At 36.8% G+C, this 16403-nt stretch overlaps 1 protein-coding gene across 9 annotated transcripts in view; it reads left to right on the top strand.

The window, feature by feature from the left end:
* Window positions 1–624: 624 nt before the first annotated feature.
* Window positions 625–16403, top strand: part of KLC1 (kinesin light chain 1) — a 30130-nt gene continuing 14351 nt past the window's right edge. For 3 of the 9 annotated variants that reach the window (XM_008629784.2, XM_008629785.2, XM_017729128.1), the window contains exons 1-12: window positions 625–886; window positions 4060–4290; window positions 6307–6385; window positions 8232–8457; window positions 8993–9080; window positions 9761–9862; window positions 10486–10659; window positions 10784–10883; window positions 11756–11805; window positions 11895–11962; window positions 13323–13431; window positions 15458–15619. In XM_008629784.2, the coding sequence (XP_008628006.1) occupies window positions 626–886; window positions 4060–4290; window positions 6307–6385; window positions 8232–8457; window positions 8993–9080; window positions 9761–9862; window positions 10486–10659; window positions 10784–10883; window positions 11756–11805; window positions 11895–11962; window positions 13323–13431; window positions 15458–15619 (1650 nt within the window). In that variant the 5' untranslated portion in view covers window position 625. The remainder of the gene's footprint in view (window positions 887–4059; window positions 4291–6306; window positions 6386–8231; window positions 8458–8992; window positions 9081–9760; window positions 9863–10485; window positions 10660–10783; window positions 10884–11755; window positions 11806–11894; window positions 11963–13322; window positions 13432–15457; window positions 15620–16403) is intronic. The other 6 variants (XM_017729126.1, XM_017729127.1, XM_008629787.2 and 3 more) reach the window with 3 other exon arrangements.

A 16403-nucleotide genomic window follows, 5' to 3' on the forward strand; every position in this document is an offset into this window, starting at 1 on the left:
GTCTATGTTTTAACTGTAGAGTTAAAATAATGAATTAAAGTTGTCCGAGGGGGTAGTTGTGATGTTCAAAATACATCGTGAGAAGAGCTTTTGTAGCCCTTGGGAAAGAATGAGGATGGTGTTTCCTTTTTACAGGAAACAGGTAACTTTTCTCATGACTGACTGACAACTCTTTTAGAAGGCTGGATGGTATTTCTTCAAATTCTTCAAGCTCTATTTTGTGGGGTTTTTTTAACAGTTACAGATCAGTGGCATCTGCAAATAGCTGTATTTATTATAGTATGTATTTTATACACCAGCTACTTTGCTTTTGCACAAACCAGAATTGTGGAGATGCAGCCCTGTTGTTCAGCACTTGCTACAAATTCTAATGCCACATTGTAGTCTGTTTTTCATTATGTGATGTTTTTTGGTTTATCAGTCAGTGTTAATATTAAATCTGGAAATAGAAACTGGAAAACTTGAAACCGCTCAAACTCAGATCATTAAACATTGTAAAAGTTGTGCACAAATATAATTGCATTCTGAATATACATTTCAAACTTTCAAACAAAATTCAGGTATAGAGTTATATGCTTATTTAAGTTTTCCTTTTGTATTAACTAGCATATTCTTCCATTTCAGAATGTATGAAAACATGTCCACAATGGTGTATTTAAAAGAAGAGAAGTTGGAGAAGCTTACTCAAGATGAAATCATTGCCAAAACTAAGCAAGTGATTAATGGACTAGAGGCACTGAAGAATGAACACAATTCAATTTTACAGAGCTTACTTGAAACGCTGAAATGTTTGAAGAAAGATGATGAAACTAATCTGGTTGAAGAAAAATCAAACATGATTCGAAAGTCACTGGAAATGCTGGAGCTTGGCCTTAGTGAAGCACAGGTAAAGTTGTGGTAAAAATTAAGCATTTTGGACATTTCCCTCCAGATATTAGTAATATGCTGGGACATTTGCATTTTTCTTGTGTAGTAAGGACAAAAGGAACTGTAATTAATAGAGGTAGTTACTGTCCATCGTGCTGTGTTACAGAACTAATTATGCATTCAGTGTTAAAGTACTGAAGCTCTTAACTGGACTCCACTTAACATCAGTGAGACAGTAACATTTTCTGTTTAGACTTTTCCACAGCATTAGGCAGGTAACGTTCAAGCAGCTCAAGAGCTGAGCAGTGGTATTTTAGCTCTAAATGATTGCATAGGAAGGTCTCACACAAACACACATATAAATGAATTTGCTCCAGCCTTTGAGCTCTGGTGTAGCCTTAAATTCATGTTTATATTCCCTTGACTCAGATTTTTTATAGTAGCTCATGATGCTCTTAGAGCTTAAGAGTCTCTAATGTTTATTGAACATTTTACTAAACCAAAACTGAAACTAAAGGCATTTTAAAGGTTAAGAACTGAGTACAGAATCTGAACAACTTTCACTGGTGCGTTAAAGAGAGGACTCTGAGCTAATTTCTGTGGACTCTTAGTCAATGAAGATCCCATCTGCAGAAGATGAGTGAAAAGTTGCATGTTTATTAGGTCGTCAGGACTATATTTATAGTACAACTTTATGGTATTTTGTACTAAGTCAAAAACCTGGAACAATGTGATGTGACAGTCATCACGGTAAAATGGCCGAGTATTTGCAAATGAGTTGAAAACACCAGTGAGTTAGTTCTACATTAATAGGCTTTCTGTTGGTCTGTAACTGTGCTCAGACTTCTCCTCTGGATCAAGCTATTATTGTGTGGTGATCTGGAAGTTGTGTGCATTGGATCATGGTGAGTTGAGACTGAGAGAATGAAATGTGGGTTATCAGACAGGGGAATGTAGAAGCCCTGGACTGACTGTCAGGCCTTAGTGTGTATGTTGTACAAACTTTGATGCCTTGTACAGGGGGAAAAGGCTAGAAGATACATGGAATAAAATTGCAATAGTTGAGTGATTAAACAACCTTTTATTGTTGTTCGTAGAGGATGTGCAAGTGAACAAGTAACTTCTATGTAGTATTAGGACTCTGAAAAGCTAGTTCTGATTCTTGGCTCTATCAGGAGCCTCAGCTGCAGATGTTCCTGCCTTGTTTGCCTCACATGGTACTTTTTGAACTGGGGTGGTGAGGAGCCAAGAAGTCTGCATTTGCTGCCTTTGTTAGGAAGCCAATTACACTTCAGACTGCTGCTCTCAGACCTGATAAGGTTAATCTTCCTCCATGCTTTGAGTTGTAACAATGTAGTAATTTAAAAAAAATTTTTAAATTTAAGATACGGAAATAGATGGTTTTTGTGGCATGCATGTAGGGCTGGAGATGTGTTAATTCCATGAAAATGAAACTAGCTTTGCTGAAGAAGTAATCAGACTTTTCTTTCAGTTAATTCTAGCAAGTAAGATGACAAAAGATTTTAGTTTGCCATTGTAGCTTGTTCAGTGTTTGAATACGTTGACCCTATTATCACAATTTTCTTAAATATGCTTTCTCATTATATAAACGCCACTGTTTGAATCAACCAAGTAATTAAAAATATTAAAACAATTTTTAATATGTAAATAGGTAGGTGCTGAAATGTGTAGCTTTGGACTGGTATTAGGAAATTACGCCTGGAGTTTTCCTTACCTTTATAGGAAAAATTCTAAAGGCTTAATGAATATTTTGACACCTGAAATTTCAGCTAAGGACACCATCTGTTTCACATGAAACACTTAATTTAAAACCACTTAAAGATAACTTTGATTTAAAAAAAAGTATGAAATTGAGGAGATGAAATACGAGTGACTTGGGGATGTCTAACTGATCTAAAAGCTATGTATTCTCACCAGTGGTCCATTATTGCAAGGTGTGCTTCCTGGGACTGCTGCCTGGTTCTACATATGTCAGTGGGAGATTGCATAAACAGTGAAGGGAGAATATCTTCTGCTGGTAGTGTTTGGCTTTCACTTAATAAGCTCCTTTTTCATTTGACTCTGCTCAGCAAAAATAGCCCTAGTCCAAGCAAGCTGCTTTTATGGGTGTTCTATTTTTTGTCCTTAATGTGACTGTGTTTGAATGTCTGCACACCCGGGCTTATGATTAATAATATGAAGTGCATCTATAAATTGTTTGTTCAGTTGCACATTCAGATCTCAGTCATATAAGTGTCCCTTTGAAGTATTATCATTATGCTGAGGTGTTCATCTTTGGGAACTATAAGCATGTATACAAATCCTTTTTTTGTCTTGAAGGTGCTAAATTAGAACTCCTTGTTAGTTCTTAGGTTATTTTTGTGATCCTGCAAGTTAAAAGTATTACTGCTCCATTTCATGTTAGTGGAACAAAGATTTCCAGTTCAGTAATCTAGTTCAAATTTTTAATGTATTTTAAGATTATATTTAATCTTCAGGGAATTCTGAAACAATTTTAACTTCTGATAGCATCATGGAAAACAATCATTCGTAAGGAGTTCCTCTAGGCTGGGACCCCAGCAAAGGAAGGACCTGTTGGAGCAGGTCTCAAGGAGGCGCATGAAGATGATCAGGGGGCTGAAGCACCTCTGCTCTGGAGAGAGAGGCTGAGAGAGGTGGAGAAGAGGAGAAGGCTCCGGGGAGAGCTTAGAGCCCCTTCCAGGGCTAAAAGGGGTTACAAGAGAGCTGGAGAGGGACTTTTCAAAGATCATGTAGTGATAAAACAAGGCAGAATGGCTTCAAACTGAAAGACAGTAGTTTTAGATTGGATTTGGGAAGAAATTCTTCCCTATGAGGGTGGTGAAGTAGTGGAACAGGTACCCCGTCCCTGGAAGTGTTCAAGGCCAGGTTGGATGGGGCTTTGTGCAACCTGATCTAGTGGAAGGTGTCCCTGCCCATGGCAGTGTGCTGGAAAGAGATGATCTTAGAGGCCCCTTCCAACCCAAACCATTCTGTGATTCTAAATGGTAAAAAGGTTTAGAGGAAAAGTGAGAACCAGATCTAAAAGGAAGAGAAATGTGAATGTTTACCAGATTTCACAGCTGACATAGGTTTAAAAAATGAAAACCTTGTATGTTATGTACAGCCTGCATTCTCAGGGAAGTATGTCATGTGACACATTTTGCTTTTCAGGTAATGATGGCCTTGTCAAATCACTTAAATGCAGTGGAATCAGAGAAGCAGAAATTGCGGGCTCAGGTTCGCCGGCTATGCCAGGAAAATCAGTGGCTACGGGATGAACTGGCCAATACACAGCAGAAACTACAGAAAAGTGAGCAGTCTGTAGCTCAGCTGGAGGAAGAAAAGAAACATCTAGAATTCATGAATCAATTAAAAAAATATGATGATGATATTTCACCATCAGTAAGTACCTGTATTGTAAAACAGTAAAAGCACCCTACATTTACATGTGTTGTAATCTGCCTATTTAACAAGAAATAAAAGATACATTTTATTTGTCCCTAACATATATTTGTCCTTAAAATACTGCCTTGTACTAGTGTCACATAGTTTGCAGAACGATTCTGGGAGCTCATTCTTATTTTAAGAGAGTATGTATTTTACTGTCTGCAGATAATAAGATACATGAGGAACAAAACTGATAAATACTCATTTAGTATCCTGTAAATTTAAAAGTGTGAAGAACTGGACCAAAGCAAAAATCTCAGTTCTATAAACTCAGCTGTTAAGTGAGAAATCTAAGCTGTGAGAGATTTTAAGTACCCAGAGGACTTGGCTTATTTTGACTGCAGGAAAAATACTTAATTTTTCTCTAGTGAAATCAGTGTATAGCTTTTGAATCTGTTGAGAGTTTACACAAGGATGTTATTGATTCCTCTTTCAGGACTATCTGCCAGACATTGTGATGATCTGCATGTTTACAAGCCCATTGTGTTATGTATTCTTGGATTCAGAGAGAAAATGGGCACAACTTTACAGAAGGAGGTTATTACTTTAAAAGCCTTCTGATTTATTTGCCCTTCTTTTTATAATTGCTTCCTCAGGTTAGGTGGCACTATAGAGAAGCATCTCATTTTGTGTGTTCAGACCTTCTCAGTGGTGTCTTGGAAAGAGAAGTTTTTCATAACTACTTATTTCAGCAATTCTAATGGTTGAAAATGACTGTGATTTAGTCATGCTTAACTGACTGCTTGACTAATCCTTTTTAGCATATTGTACATAGTGAGAGTTATTTTGGTCAATTACACCCGGAATTTTTCAATGCTGTTCCATGATTTGGTATTTGTAGATGAATTTGCCAGTGAAGCCTGTTCAGAAAAGGGGCAGAAGGAGGGAATATTGGGGTTTTGTCAATATTGTCAATCTGTAATCTGCAGATGGATTAAATATCTCCATTATTTGAAGTTTAATTAACAAATAGAGTCCAAGTAAGCTAAGCATGTCTATAATTTTACTAACCATATGGACAGTCTCTGTTTCTAGCCTTTGAAATAGTCAGTTGTATAGACTCAGTATGAGGTTGGAATCAACACTTAAAATTATGAGCTTCCCATCTGAGATCTAGTCCCATCAGTTTGTTGGTTTTGCAGTGCCCCTGCTCTGCCATCATTAAATTTGAATGCCAGCAGCAGCAGTTGGTTTTTTCTCATCTGGAAAAAGGTGTTGGATGAAGAGCCAGAAAAATGTGCTCTGCCTCTGGGTTTTCTCCTTACTGAGCTCATAATTTCTGAGAACTTCAACTATTTATATTGTTTAGGCTCAACATTTAGGAAACAGGACTGAGGGATGATCTGTCTCTTTGTTTTACATTTGAAATGATCTTTGGATGCTTAAAATCAATGTACACTGATGGATTGTGCAGAAATTAATACGGTTCCAGATGGGACTATTGGAAATGAACTTCCTTTCAAGTGTTCTTTTTTTGTTTTGTTTTATTTTTTAATTTTTGAACCTTACAGATTATAATTGCAAAATCTTACTATTTGTACAGAAGCTGAGTACTCAGAAATTTAGGTCTCCTCAGTTATTCTTCTCCCTTGCCCAACTGTAACTGCATTTATGACTAAAAGAAAGTACCATGGACAATTCTGTACTGAGTAGTGCTTACTCTTCACTAGGTAGTTTCATCAGATCTGATGCCTCTGTGAGAATAGCAGATGTGTTCTTGAGTGCTTAAATTGAGACTGAAATCTAGGGGACCTCAATTCTATTCCTGGCCCTTCTGAAGGTGTCCTGTATTGTTTTGGGGCAGAGTGTGTAAATACGTTTAAATATAAGACCTTTATAAAACTTCAGTGAGAAATGTTATTCTTCTCAATTCTGAATTTTGAATGTGTAGTTTTTCTTTAACATTGCTGATTAACTGGACTGTCCTCTATGCTTTAGATTTAATTTGTTGGGTTTGGGGTTGTTCTGTAGGAGGATAAAGATACGGATTCCACCAAAGAGCCCTTGGATGATCTGTTTCCCAATGATGAAGATGACCAAGGACAAGGAAGTAAGTGTACTTCAGATTACACGGTTGGGGTGTTTCTGCAGTGCAGAATATAAAGATATTCTTTACAAAAATGCTTGGGGTCCTCTGGGACACGGCTGGAGTGATGAATGCCTCTGCTAGATTAAGGAATCCAGTCATTGATATACATTCTATACATTGGTATGTACAGAACTGGGGCCTAGGTTTTTAAAGAGAGTGTACTAGCTGCTGGAAAGTTCTTCAGACTGACTTAAATTCAGAATTTGCCATTATCCTTCTTTTGGGCCTCAGAATGGTTAGTTGCAAGTAACTGAGGCAGATTCTGACCAGATGGTGAATTCTGTTAATGACCTTTTTAATGATCTAGGATTTTTGTGGTAGGTTTCAATATGAAATCTTTTTCATATGGTCTTTTGTCCTTTGCTAAGGTTGTCTACATTAGTTTTAATAATAGTTGTGGAAGTATTATTTCTCTTCAGGTGAGAAGGACTGAGGAATATGCAGTGAAGCTTGAGGTAGAGGTTTCATAGTGTGATTGAAAAAAGCTATTAATAGATAAGCCTTGCTAAGTGAAATGTGCTTTTTTTACGTGTGTAAACATAGAACATACTGATGTTGTAGAGTCAGTGCAGTGTGCTGGGAGCAGAATGGTTCTTACCAGGCAAATGACTTCAGGGCAAATGTCTGAAGGGACCCACCTTTGCAACTAGGAGTTTCAAATTTCCTTTATGGGCTTGCACATAAGGTACACTACAGTCTTGGCAGCATAGTAAAGCTATCCATAGCCAGCACTGTAAGGAAGACCTGAAGAGTTTACAGTAGGTCAGTGTTGATTATGAATTCCTTCCTAGCTCATCCTTGCTTCCCTAGAATTTTGTAGTAGGAAGGTTGAGAGGCCAAGCTCCCTTACTTTGCTTTGCAAAAGACAAAGTTGACATGTCAGTGATTTCTCTGACCTTCTAAAATAATGCTGAAATGCTTCAGTGCTTTGGCAGACAGTGACTCTGGGTATAGGCTTGGACTTGTGTGATTCCAGTGACATAAAAATGCTCCACCTTCTGTGGTTTTTGCTTAATAGGAAGGAGAGAATAAAGTCGGGCTCTTGGCTGGAGCCCTTACCTTGTGTGTTCTCCAGAGTTTAATGAAAATGAGTTAGAGGGAATTTTCTAAATCTCAGAAATTGACCAGGTGGAGAGAAAAGGGGTAGTAAATTGTTTTGGGGAGTGAGAGAGTGAGGGTTGCAATAGCCAAAAGTTAAAGAGCTACTGTAAAGTAAGTGGCTAAGCCTAAGGGTTAGTTAGTAAAACTCAAAGGGTGGCTTTGACTCAGCCTTTTGTCTTGCAGCTGTTATTTCTGGCATCCAAGGTGTTTCAATCCTTTATGTGCTAACCTTAAGTGCTCCTGGGTATAGGAAACAAAACAAAAAAAAAGTATGTTTAGAGAAGGGGAATAAAGGAAAAAGTTTTCCTGCAAGTGTTCAGCTTGTCTATGTTGGTGTTCCTTTCCGTATGGAAACAGGGATATTTGTAAGTGCAAAACTATGATACAATCTTGAGAATGTTAATGGTTTGCTGAGCTGAAATATTTTCCTACTTTCTTCATTAGTTTATTACATTTGGCCCTTTGAGCTACTAGAATTGTAAAAATAATAGTAGTACAATACTGGACAGGATATGAGGAATAAAACAGTCATATTTCCACTGTCTCTGTTCAAGACAGCCTGACTGCTGTGAAGTTCTAATGCTAATTCTGTGTATAGAAGAAATAAAATTCAGTGAGTCTCATTCTGTGCCACTGAGCACTCACATGAGATGTTTTATGTACAGTCATCTTTCATACAAGTTGAAATTTTGCGCATTTCTTTCAGTTCAACAGCAGCATAGCAGTGCAGCAGCTGCTGCCCAACAAGGTGGCTATGAAATTCCAGCAAGATTACGGACCCTACATAATCTTGTTATCCAGTATGCTTCCCAAGGTAGATATGAGGTTGCTGTACCTCTCTGTAAACAAGCTCTTGAAGATCTGGAGAAGACTTCAGGTCATGACCATCCTGATGTTGCCACTATGTTGAACATACTTGCTTTGGTGTACAGGTTTGTATACTGGCATAGATAAATACCCGTGAAATAAATACTTAGTATTTGGTTACAACCTTATAATGTTCAAGATTAGAATTTTTTTCCCTGTTCTATTTTCCATTAAATTTATTTTCCTTCTTAAATTATTATTAAAACTCTCAAGAGGGTCCTAAAATACTTGTGTGTCTGCCTGTACGTAGAAGTCAAACAAGTTGCTGTCCCAAAAGCCTATGCCTTTGCTTTGGGAATGGAGCTGATTTTGATAGGGTTTTTTTTGTGTACTGAAGGGCCATGTCTTGATTACCCACTTCAAGATAATCCAGAGGTAGAAATTGGACATTAATGTAGAAATAGAACATGCTCAGTACAGTCCTCAACTAGCAAACTATTTACAGTTAGAGGCTTCAGGGTTTTACTTCCTAATTTATGAACATATTCTCAATTATTATTCTTTTGTAGAGCATCTTCATGTCAGTAGTGAAGTCAGCCTAATTTTTATGATTTTTTGTTCCTGAATCCCCAGTATTAATTATATCTCTTTACAATTCAGAGACCAGAACAAATACAAAGATGCAGCAAATCTCCTGAATGATGCCTTGGCCATCCGTGAAAAGACTTTGGGCAAAGATCATCCAGCGGTTTGTATACATGCAGTATCATAATTTTAGTTTGTTTTTCACTGAGCTTTTTTTCAACTAATTCTAATATCAAACTCAACAGGAAAGGTTTTAAGACCTGGCTTGTCTTTAAACAGTACAGGTAGGAGGCCACATTATATTCAGTGCTGTTTCACCATAAATAATTTGCCTTTACTTGATTTTGGATTGCCTGGATTTTCTACGGGAAATCAGTTTGTGAAGAAAGATTTTGTTTTGCTTACTCAAATCACTTTATTATACTCAGATTGAAGGGGCACTTCTGATTTGATTTACTGCTGCTTGTAAATGAAACGTAAATCAAGCTTTCGTAAAATTCATGTGATACTTTTGTAGCCTTGTGGGACGCAGGACAGCTCAAAAGTATAGATGTGAGAGGTACCTTTGTAAGAGAAGAACATGTGAAGAAGATGTGTGCACTAAATGACATTTCCACGAATGAAGCAAAATTATTTCATGATTTAGGTTTTTCTTTCCTCTGTTGTGTATGTATGCATTTAATAATAATAATAATAATGATAATAATTTCTTCACTTGCAAATTTCAAGAGGTCTACCCTGCATGGAAAATCTGAAAACATCAATGCCTTGCAGATGTGTTCATTGGTCAAGTCTTTGTATCAGCAGTTTTCAGTGTAATTAATGTTTCTCTGCTGTTGACAGGTGGCAGCAACTCTTAACAATCTTGCAGTACTCTATGGTAAACGGGGGAAGTACAAAGAAGCGGAACCGTTGTGTAAGCGAGCTCTGGAAATCAGAGAAAAGGTATGAGTGACAAATACTGTGGCTCTGAAGGGACTTTTTCAAGGACAAGGAAAAGTTAAACACTTCCTTTTTTTGTGTTGTGGTTGGGTAGATCTGCCAGATAAACCTCAGAGTTAACTGTGCCTAGTAGATAGGAGTGTCTGAAATTCAAAACAGTGGGAAATTCCAGTAGTGCTACAGAATTGCTGGAGCACTCTGGATATATGCTAAATTCTGTATTTTGTGAGTAACCTTCTTTACCTTTTGCCTTCCTCTGAGATAGCTAAATAGTCTTTGGTTTGACAAGAGCATTGGAATTAAAAAATGAAACTTAGTTAAAAAATTTAAGTTGATTATTCTCTATGTGAATATTTTAGTCCATGAGACTGCATCTTCAGGTTTATATAATACTCTCCATATAATGTTGTTTTACTACTTTGTTCCTCTTATGGATTGTTCTTAATCATTCTCAGTTTGCAATAGAATTGAATCATTTCCATATCTTTCAAATGCATCTTTTGCTTTTGTCATCCCCATGTTGAATTGAGGAGGAATAAAACTAACAGGATGTTTCTAAAATATTTATTTCTAAACCCTGACTTGATGATTACAGAATGTTTTAATACAGTGTATTTCATTTTCAGGTCCTGGGGAAAGATCACCCTGATGTTGCCAAGCAATTAAATAACTTGGCTTTGCTATGCCAGAACCAGGGTAAATATGAGGAGGTTGAATATTACTATCAGAGGGCACTTGAAATCTACCAAACTAAGCTGGGACCAGATGATCCAAATGTTGCAAAAACAAAGAACAATCTGGTAAGCCTTTCCCAAAGTAGATCTGAGACAAGATCTACTTTTATCCGCCATGTATTGTATTTCTTATTTATAAAGATAAATAAATCACTATGCTGATAACTTTTGGGGGGTATTTTGTTTTTAGGCATCCTGCTATCTAAAACAGGGCAAGTTTAAGCAAGCGGAAACCTTATACAAAGAGATTCTTACTCGCGCTCATGAACGGGAGTTTGGCTCTGTAGATGGTAAGAAACTGAGTCCCTAGATTTGAATTTATGTTTTATTTTTGTAGCTATGAAATAAAATTTGCAGGAAGTCAATAGTGTCCTGATTAAAATTGTTTTCTGCTTTAGGTGGACTTAAAAGGTGAGCTGATAGATGTGTTGGAAGTACGTTCATCATAAGAAAGCTTTTAGATACAGCAGTAAACATTTGATTCAAAAACATGAGGTAGACTTAGTGGGTTTATGTTTTATGGATTTTATTTCTGGTATAATTTATCTTAAGCCCAACTAAATCAAATTTTGGTATTTTAATAGAGGCAGAAGAATGTACGTCACTGTCCAGTCACAGAAAAAAGTCAATGCAGGATTTTTAGTGACATGAATAGAGACATTGTTTATGCAAGCCCTCCATTAACACATTTAAAGAATGGGGAAAATACCTTTAAATTGGGAATTACACTGTACATTGAAGTCATGTGCATTTTATAAACTAAAAATCCCAGTAAAGAGTTTTCATTCTTTTTTTCATTCCATGACAGTAGCATATGCACCACTTAGTAGATGTCAAAGTAGTTGTTACGATAAAAGAAATAAATTCATGTTTTCTAGCGCAGGACTAGACACATGACAAATGGGTGGCAGTATATACTGACTTCAAAGCTTCTCAGAAGTAACTGTTTCTAAGTTCAGATAAGAAAAGGAGGCAGAATTGTAAAACTGTAAAAGAGGTGCATGTTTTATTTATCTGCTGCTTGTAGTATGGACAGTAAGGTTTTTTTGTGGTGGTAATAGTATAATTCCCTGGTTCACAACTTCATTTCAGAGTGGTGAAAATCAAACAATAAATACCTTGTAGTTTTGTTCTTCTATAAAATACTTTCTTGTTTCACCAGATGAAAATAAGCCTATCTGGATGCATGCAGAAGAGAGGGAAGAATGCAAAGTAAGACCATTGTTGTAAATATTTTTGGATGCTTTTACTTGTTTAAGTTGCAAATCAGGGACTTTTTTTCAACAATACCTTTGTTCTAGGGAAAGCAAAAAGATGGCACATCTTTTGGAGAGTATGGTGGCTGGTACAAAGCTTGCAAAGTTGACAGGTGAGTAATTTCTTTACAGGACAAACAACTCAGCAATGCTCAGCGTCTCAGATTAAAGCATTTTTAAGAACGAAACCAAAGCAACCTTGGTTAGAGCTATAAAAACGATAATAATAAAAATTCCAGACCCAGGACTGGTTTTCAGGAATACAACAGCAGTTTTCAAGTCCTGAGGCTGCTTTTAATCTGGGCTGGTTAGATCCAGTAAATGACATAAAATTGCACCAGTTGTGTTCTTGGCAGTCCTTCAGGTGGCAGTGTAGGTCACCCTTCCTTCTGTACCACTACTTGGCACATGTGCCCTCCCTGCCCCTGCAGGGCCTCTGGAGAGGGCCAAAAATGACACTGCAAGCAACTACACCTTTAGTTACCTAGCTGGCACAAGAAAACAAAGTTAAACTGTCATAACAAAGCATTATTTGAATTTCTGAAGTCTGAAGAATATACTTGTGTAAATGACAATGTATACTTTAAAGTGAAATAAGAGAAACAAGGATTTCAGCTTGGATTATAGTTGGTGAAATATTTTTGTTTGTTCTAATTTTGTTATTAATGCAACTTCTTTAACATGTTGGTGGTACAATGTATTAATAAACCTGCAACTAGTACTGATAGTCAGTGAGGTTTTTTCATTCACTGAGTATTTGAATTCTCGTGTTAAACAAGCATCAGAGCCTTTGTACTGTTGAAATCTCTTTTCTTCTCCGTCCTGAGTTTTGTGTGCAATACTTTTTGTTGGTTTGTTTTTCATGTACTTGTTCATTCTAATGCATGAGAAAATCTTTTCTCTGTTGTTACTGGAGCAAAACTTCACTCAACAATACTGTGACTGAGCTGATTTTGTGCCATTGAAACAAAAATGTCTTGTTGGAGTGTGAGATTTGTTAATGAAATGGGCAATTTTTTTTCTTTTGTTCAACCATGGTTTGAATGCATAGAAACTGCAAATAGGTGTTAAGTAAAAGCTGATGAAAGAAACTGTTAATTACTTTTGTGACTAACGCATACTACAGTAATGGTCTCTCTATGCACGAATAAGCATATTTTTTGGAAGCTTCACAATTATTCAGTTGGTTAGACTCATCTAGAGCTAAATTTTCACCTTTAGATGCAGCTGAGTACAAGGTTATAGCATTCCAGTTTCAGGGATGTTGGCTGGTCACAGGATGAGATGTTGATATACTTTGAAAGGGGTCAGCAGGTGTACATGAAGTACAGTATAGTGTATTTCAAGAGAGAATAAATTACTACAAAAAGATTTTAAGTACTATATTCATTTAAGCTTTTTTTAGTGAATTGAGAAGAGTTCACTGTGTGAGTATATGCATTACATAGAGTTATTTTTCTTTTCTTTCAATAGTCCAACAGTAACAACTACTTTAAAGAACCTTGGGGCACTTTACAGACGACAGGGCAAATTTGAAGCTGCTGAAACATTAGAAGAGGCAGCAATGAGATCTCGTAAACAGGCAAGTATGAAAATTCACCTTAATGATATTTCTGCATTGTGGTCGTGCAGATTTTCAACTTTGTGCATGCAGAATATAGAAACTTTCAGTGCCTGGTCACCTTCTAATTTCAGACTGAACTGGTGATAAAAACTGATACCATCTTAACACTTGCAGTCTGGTTAATTGTTAGGGCAGTGGCACCATATACTGGGGACATGATTCAAACTGGGGGTGAAATTATATGGAAAATGAAAGAGCAGAAAACATTGTGGTGGCCAGTAGTCCTCAACTGGCTGCTTGTCCTGGGAGAGAGACTGTAGCTGGGGGAAAATGGAGAGGTTCTGCTGGAAATCTTTGCCAGTCATGCTGTTCTATTTTCAATAAGGAGCTGTCAAAAATGTTCAGTTTCTGCATGCAACTGACTGACTAACAGAAACCTTTTGGTTCCTGTTACTTTTGTAAACTAATGGGATAGATATTACGGTGTCAGTGGGGGCTTTCTTTTCATGTAGTCTCTTTGTGCTCTCAGATCTACTGTTCAAGTAACCCTTTCTCCCTTCTCTTAGAAGGTAGAAGAGAGTTTGGGTTTGTTGGGGTTTATTGACTTTTGTTTTTTCTTTCCCTTTTGGATGGTTTGATACAATGTCTTTTATAAAAAAGCTTGTAAGACTGGACAAGAAAACGTGGGTTGTCAGTGTTAAAATGGAAAGCAAAGTAAGAAAATACAAGTAAACAACATGAAAGTTCAATTTTAATTTCATTTTTTATATGAGTGAATAAAGCTTGTATTTTTTCTAGACGCTTGCTGCCGACTATTTTTAAGGATGCTTCAGATTTTCACTGTGCATCGTATACCACCTATATACCATTAATCTGTAATATGTAGCAGTATACCCACCCCTAGATTTAGATGTGTAGGAGACAATGCTGTGTTACAGCAGCATTTAACACTACCTTTTCATTCTGGGTCGTTCAAGTCATGCTCTTCACTTAGGGGAGAACATCTATGTGGGAACCAAGAACCTGGTATCTCCATGCCACTAAGACAACTTTCTTATTCATGCACTTTTAAGAACTTTGGCATCCTTTTCACTTTCTGTATTGTGGTTAAATTTATGGATTTGCCACACACATCCCTGCTGTATTTGTTGCTAGTGCTGTACTGTAGAAGCTGCAGAATATTTTATGAAGTATAAAGCATTCATCTGGGATCTCTTCCTGTCAGCAAGTACTGGTTATGATGTGGAGTAGGTTTATTATAAAGAAGACAAAACTGAAAATAATTATGATTTGAGTTTTGATATTTTCTAGTTTATAAATGAAAGATTTTCCCTTTAGTGCAGGGTTTTCATAGAAGGTACTTTAGCACTTTTAAGATATTTAAACGATTATTTGATAGTTGATAGGCATTCTTTAACAAAGTGAACATATTCACCATATATTTAGTATGCTTATTATAAGCTTATATTCTATTTCATTTCTTTCTGAGGGAAAATTGCATTAATGCCAAGTGTTGTAAGTCAGTATTTTTAAATAACACGTATATATAATATATATATATAATATAAATAAATAATAAATAAGTCAGTATATTTAAATAACATTTTAAATAACACAACCTGCTTCTGAGGTATCAGATATTCAGACACCTCTCCAAAGGCAGGTGAAGACTGCACCATTTGGTGGGTGGAAAACTTGAGAATTACATTGATGGTTCATGATCTGTAAATTGCTTAAATATTTAGCTGGTTGCCAGATTGCTTCGGGTAAGTGACACAGACACCACAAGGCTTAGATAAGCGATAAGAAAAGAGGAAAAGAATGGCAAGTCAGTGAATTCTCAAACTGCCAAACTGTCCACTTCATGCTGTGTTGATTCTTGCAATTTATAAAGAGCAGCTCAGCTACTCTCTGAAAGCAGAATTGGGCTGATGGAATTGTGGGTTGGTTTTACTTCTTGCTTGGTGCAGTTATTGTGTGTAAGTTGTAGATTAATAGAGCTTGTAACAAGGTAAAGCCTCTTCCCATTTTATCAAATTCTCAGGGTCTTGACAATGTTCACAAACAGAGAGTGGCTGAGGTGCTGAATGACCCTGAGAGCATAGAGAAGCGGCGGAGCAGAGAAAGCCTCAACGTGGATGTGGTAAAGTACGAGAGTGGCCCTGATGGCGGCGAGGAAGTGAGTATGAGCGTAGAGTGGAACGGGGTAAGTACAGTACACAGTTGGAGAAGGTAGCCTAGGAAATCATCACCTAACAACTAGGGCTGTCCACCCACCAGCCTGCTGTGCTTTCAGGAGTTTCCTGGTTGATCTACATTGTATTTTATAATTTTGCAGAACCAATTAAGAAATTAGGAATAACATTTTGTCTATCATCATGCTAAAAACCTAGTAATATTTTAAAATTTTAAGGCATCCTTTCTGTTGTTGTCTTGAATGGTGACATTTCTGCAAGAATCCCAAGGAGTGGTATTTAAGGCTAAGTTGTGTAATGCTGATTGAGTGTCCTGGTTGTGGTCTGGTGTACAATTGCTTGTCAGTGGTTTGTTTTTACTGGTAGAAATATTCTGGCAATTAACTCACTTTTGCTTTTTTCCTTTTGGTGCCATATTTGCTTTATGTAAATGTTTCTTTAAAAATACTCCATCGGTTGGAATCACAAAGAACATTTGCTATGGAGGTATACTGAGTGTTAGCAGTTTTGGAGTAAATTAAAATGACCAGTCTAACACTAAAATAATTCTAATCTCCTCCTTACCCAGCTTGCTAGAGGAAGGAACAGAGCTTTTCAAACTGCTGTACAGTCCATTTCAAGAGGCAGTACCATCACATAACAATGTGATGGTGACTTCATGTTTCCTAATTGAAATTAATATGACTTTCCCATATTAAAATTTGTCTGGAGACAGGGCTTGTTCCTATTAGTTTCCCATATATTGGCTTCACTATATTACACTGATTGTCATAAAGTAAAAACATATATATACAT

The sequence above is a fragment of the Corvus brachyrhynchos genome, unplaced genomic scaffold (assembly GCF_000691975.1).
Source record: "Corvus brachyrhynchos isolate BGI_N302 unplaced genomic scaffold, ASM69197v1 scaffold1, whole genome shotgun sequence".
Taxonomy (NCBI): Eukaryota; Metazoa; Chordata; class Aves; order Passeriformes; family Corvidae; genus Corvus; species Corvus brachyrhynchos.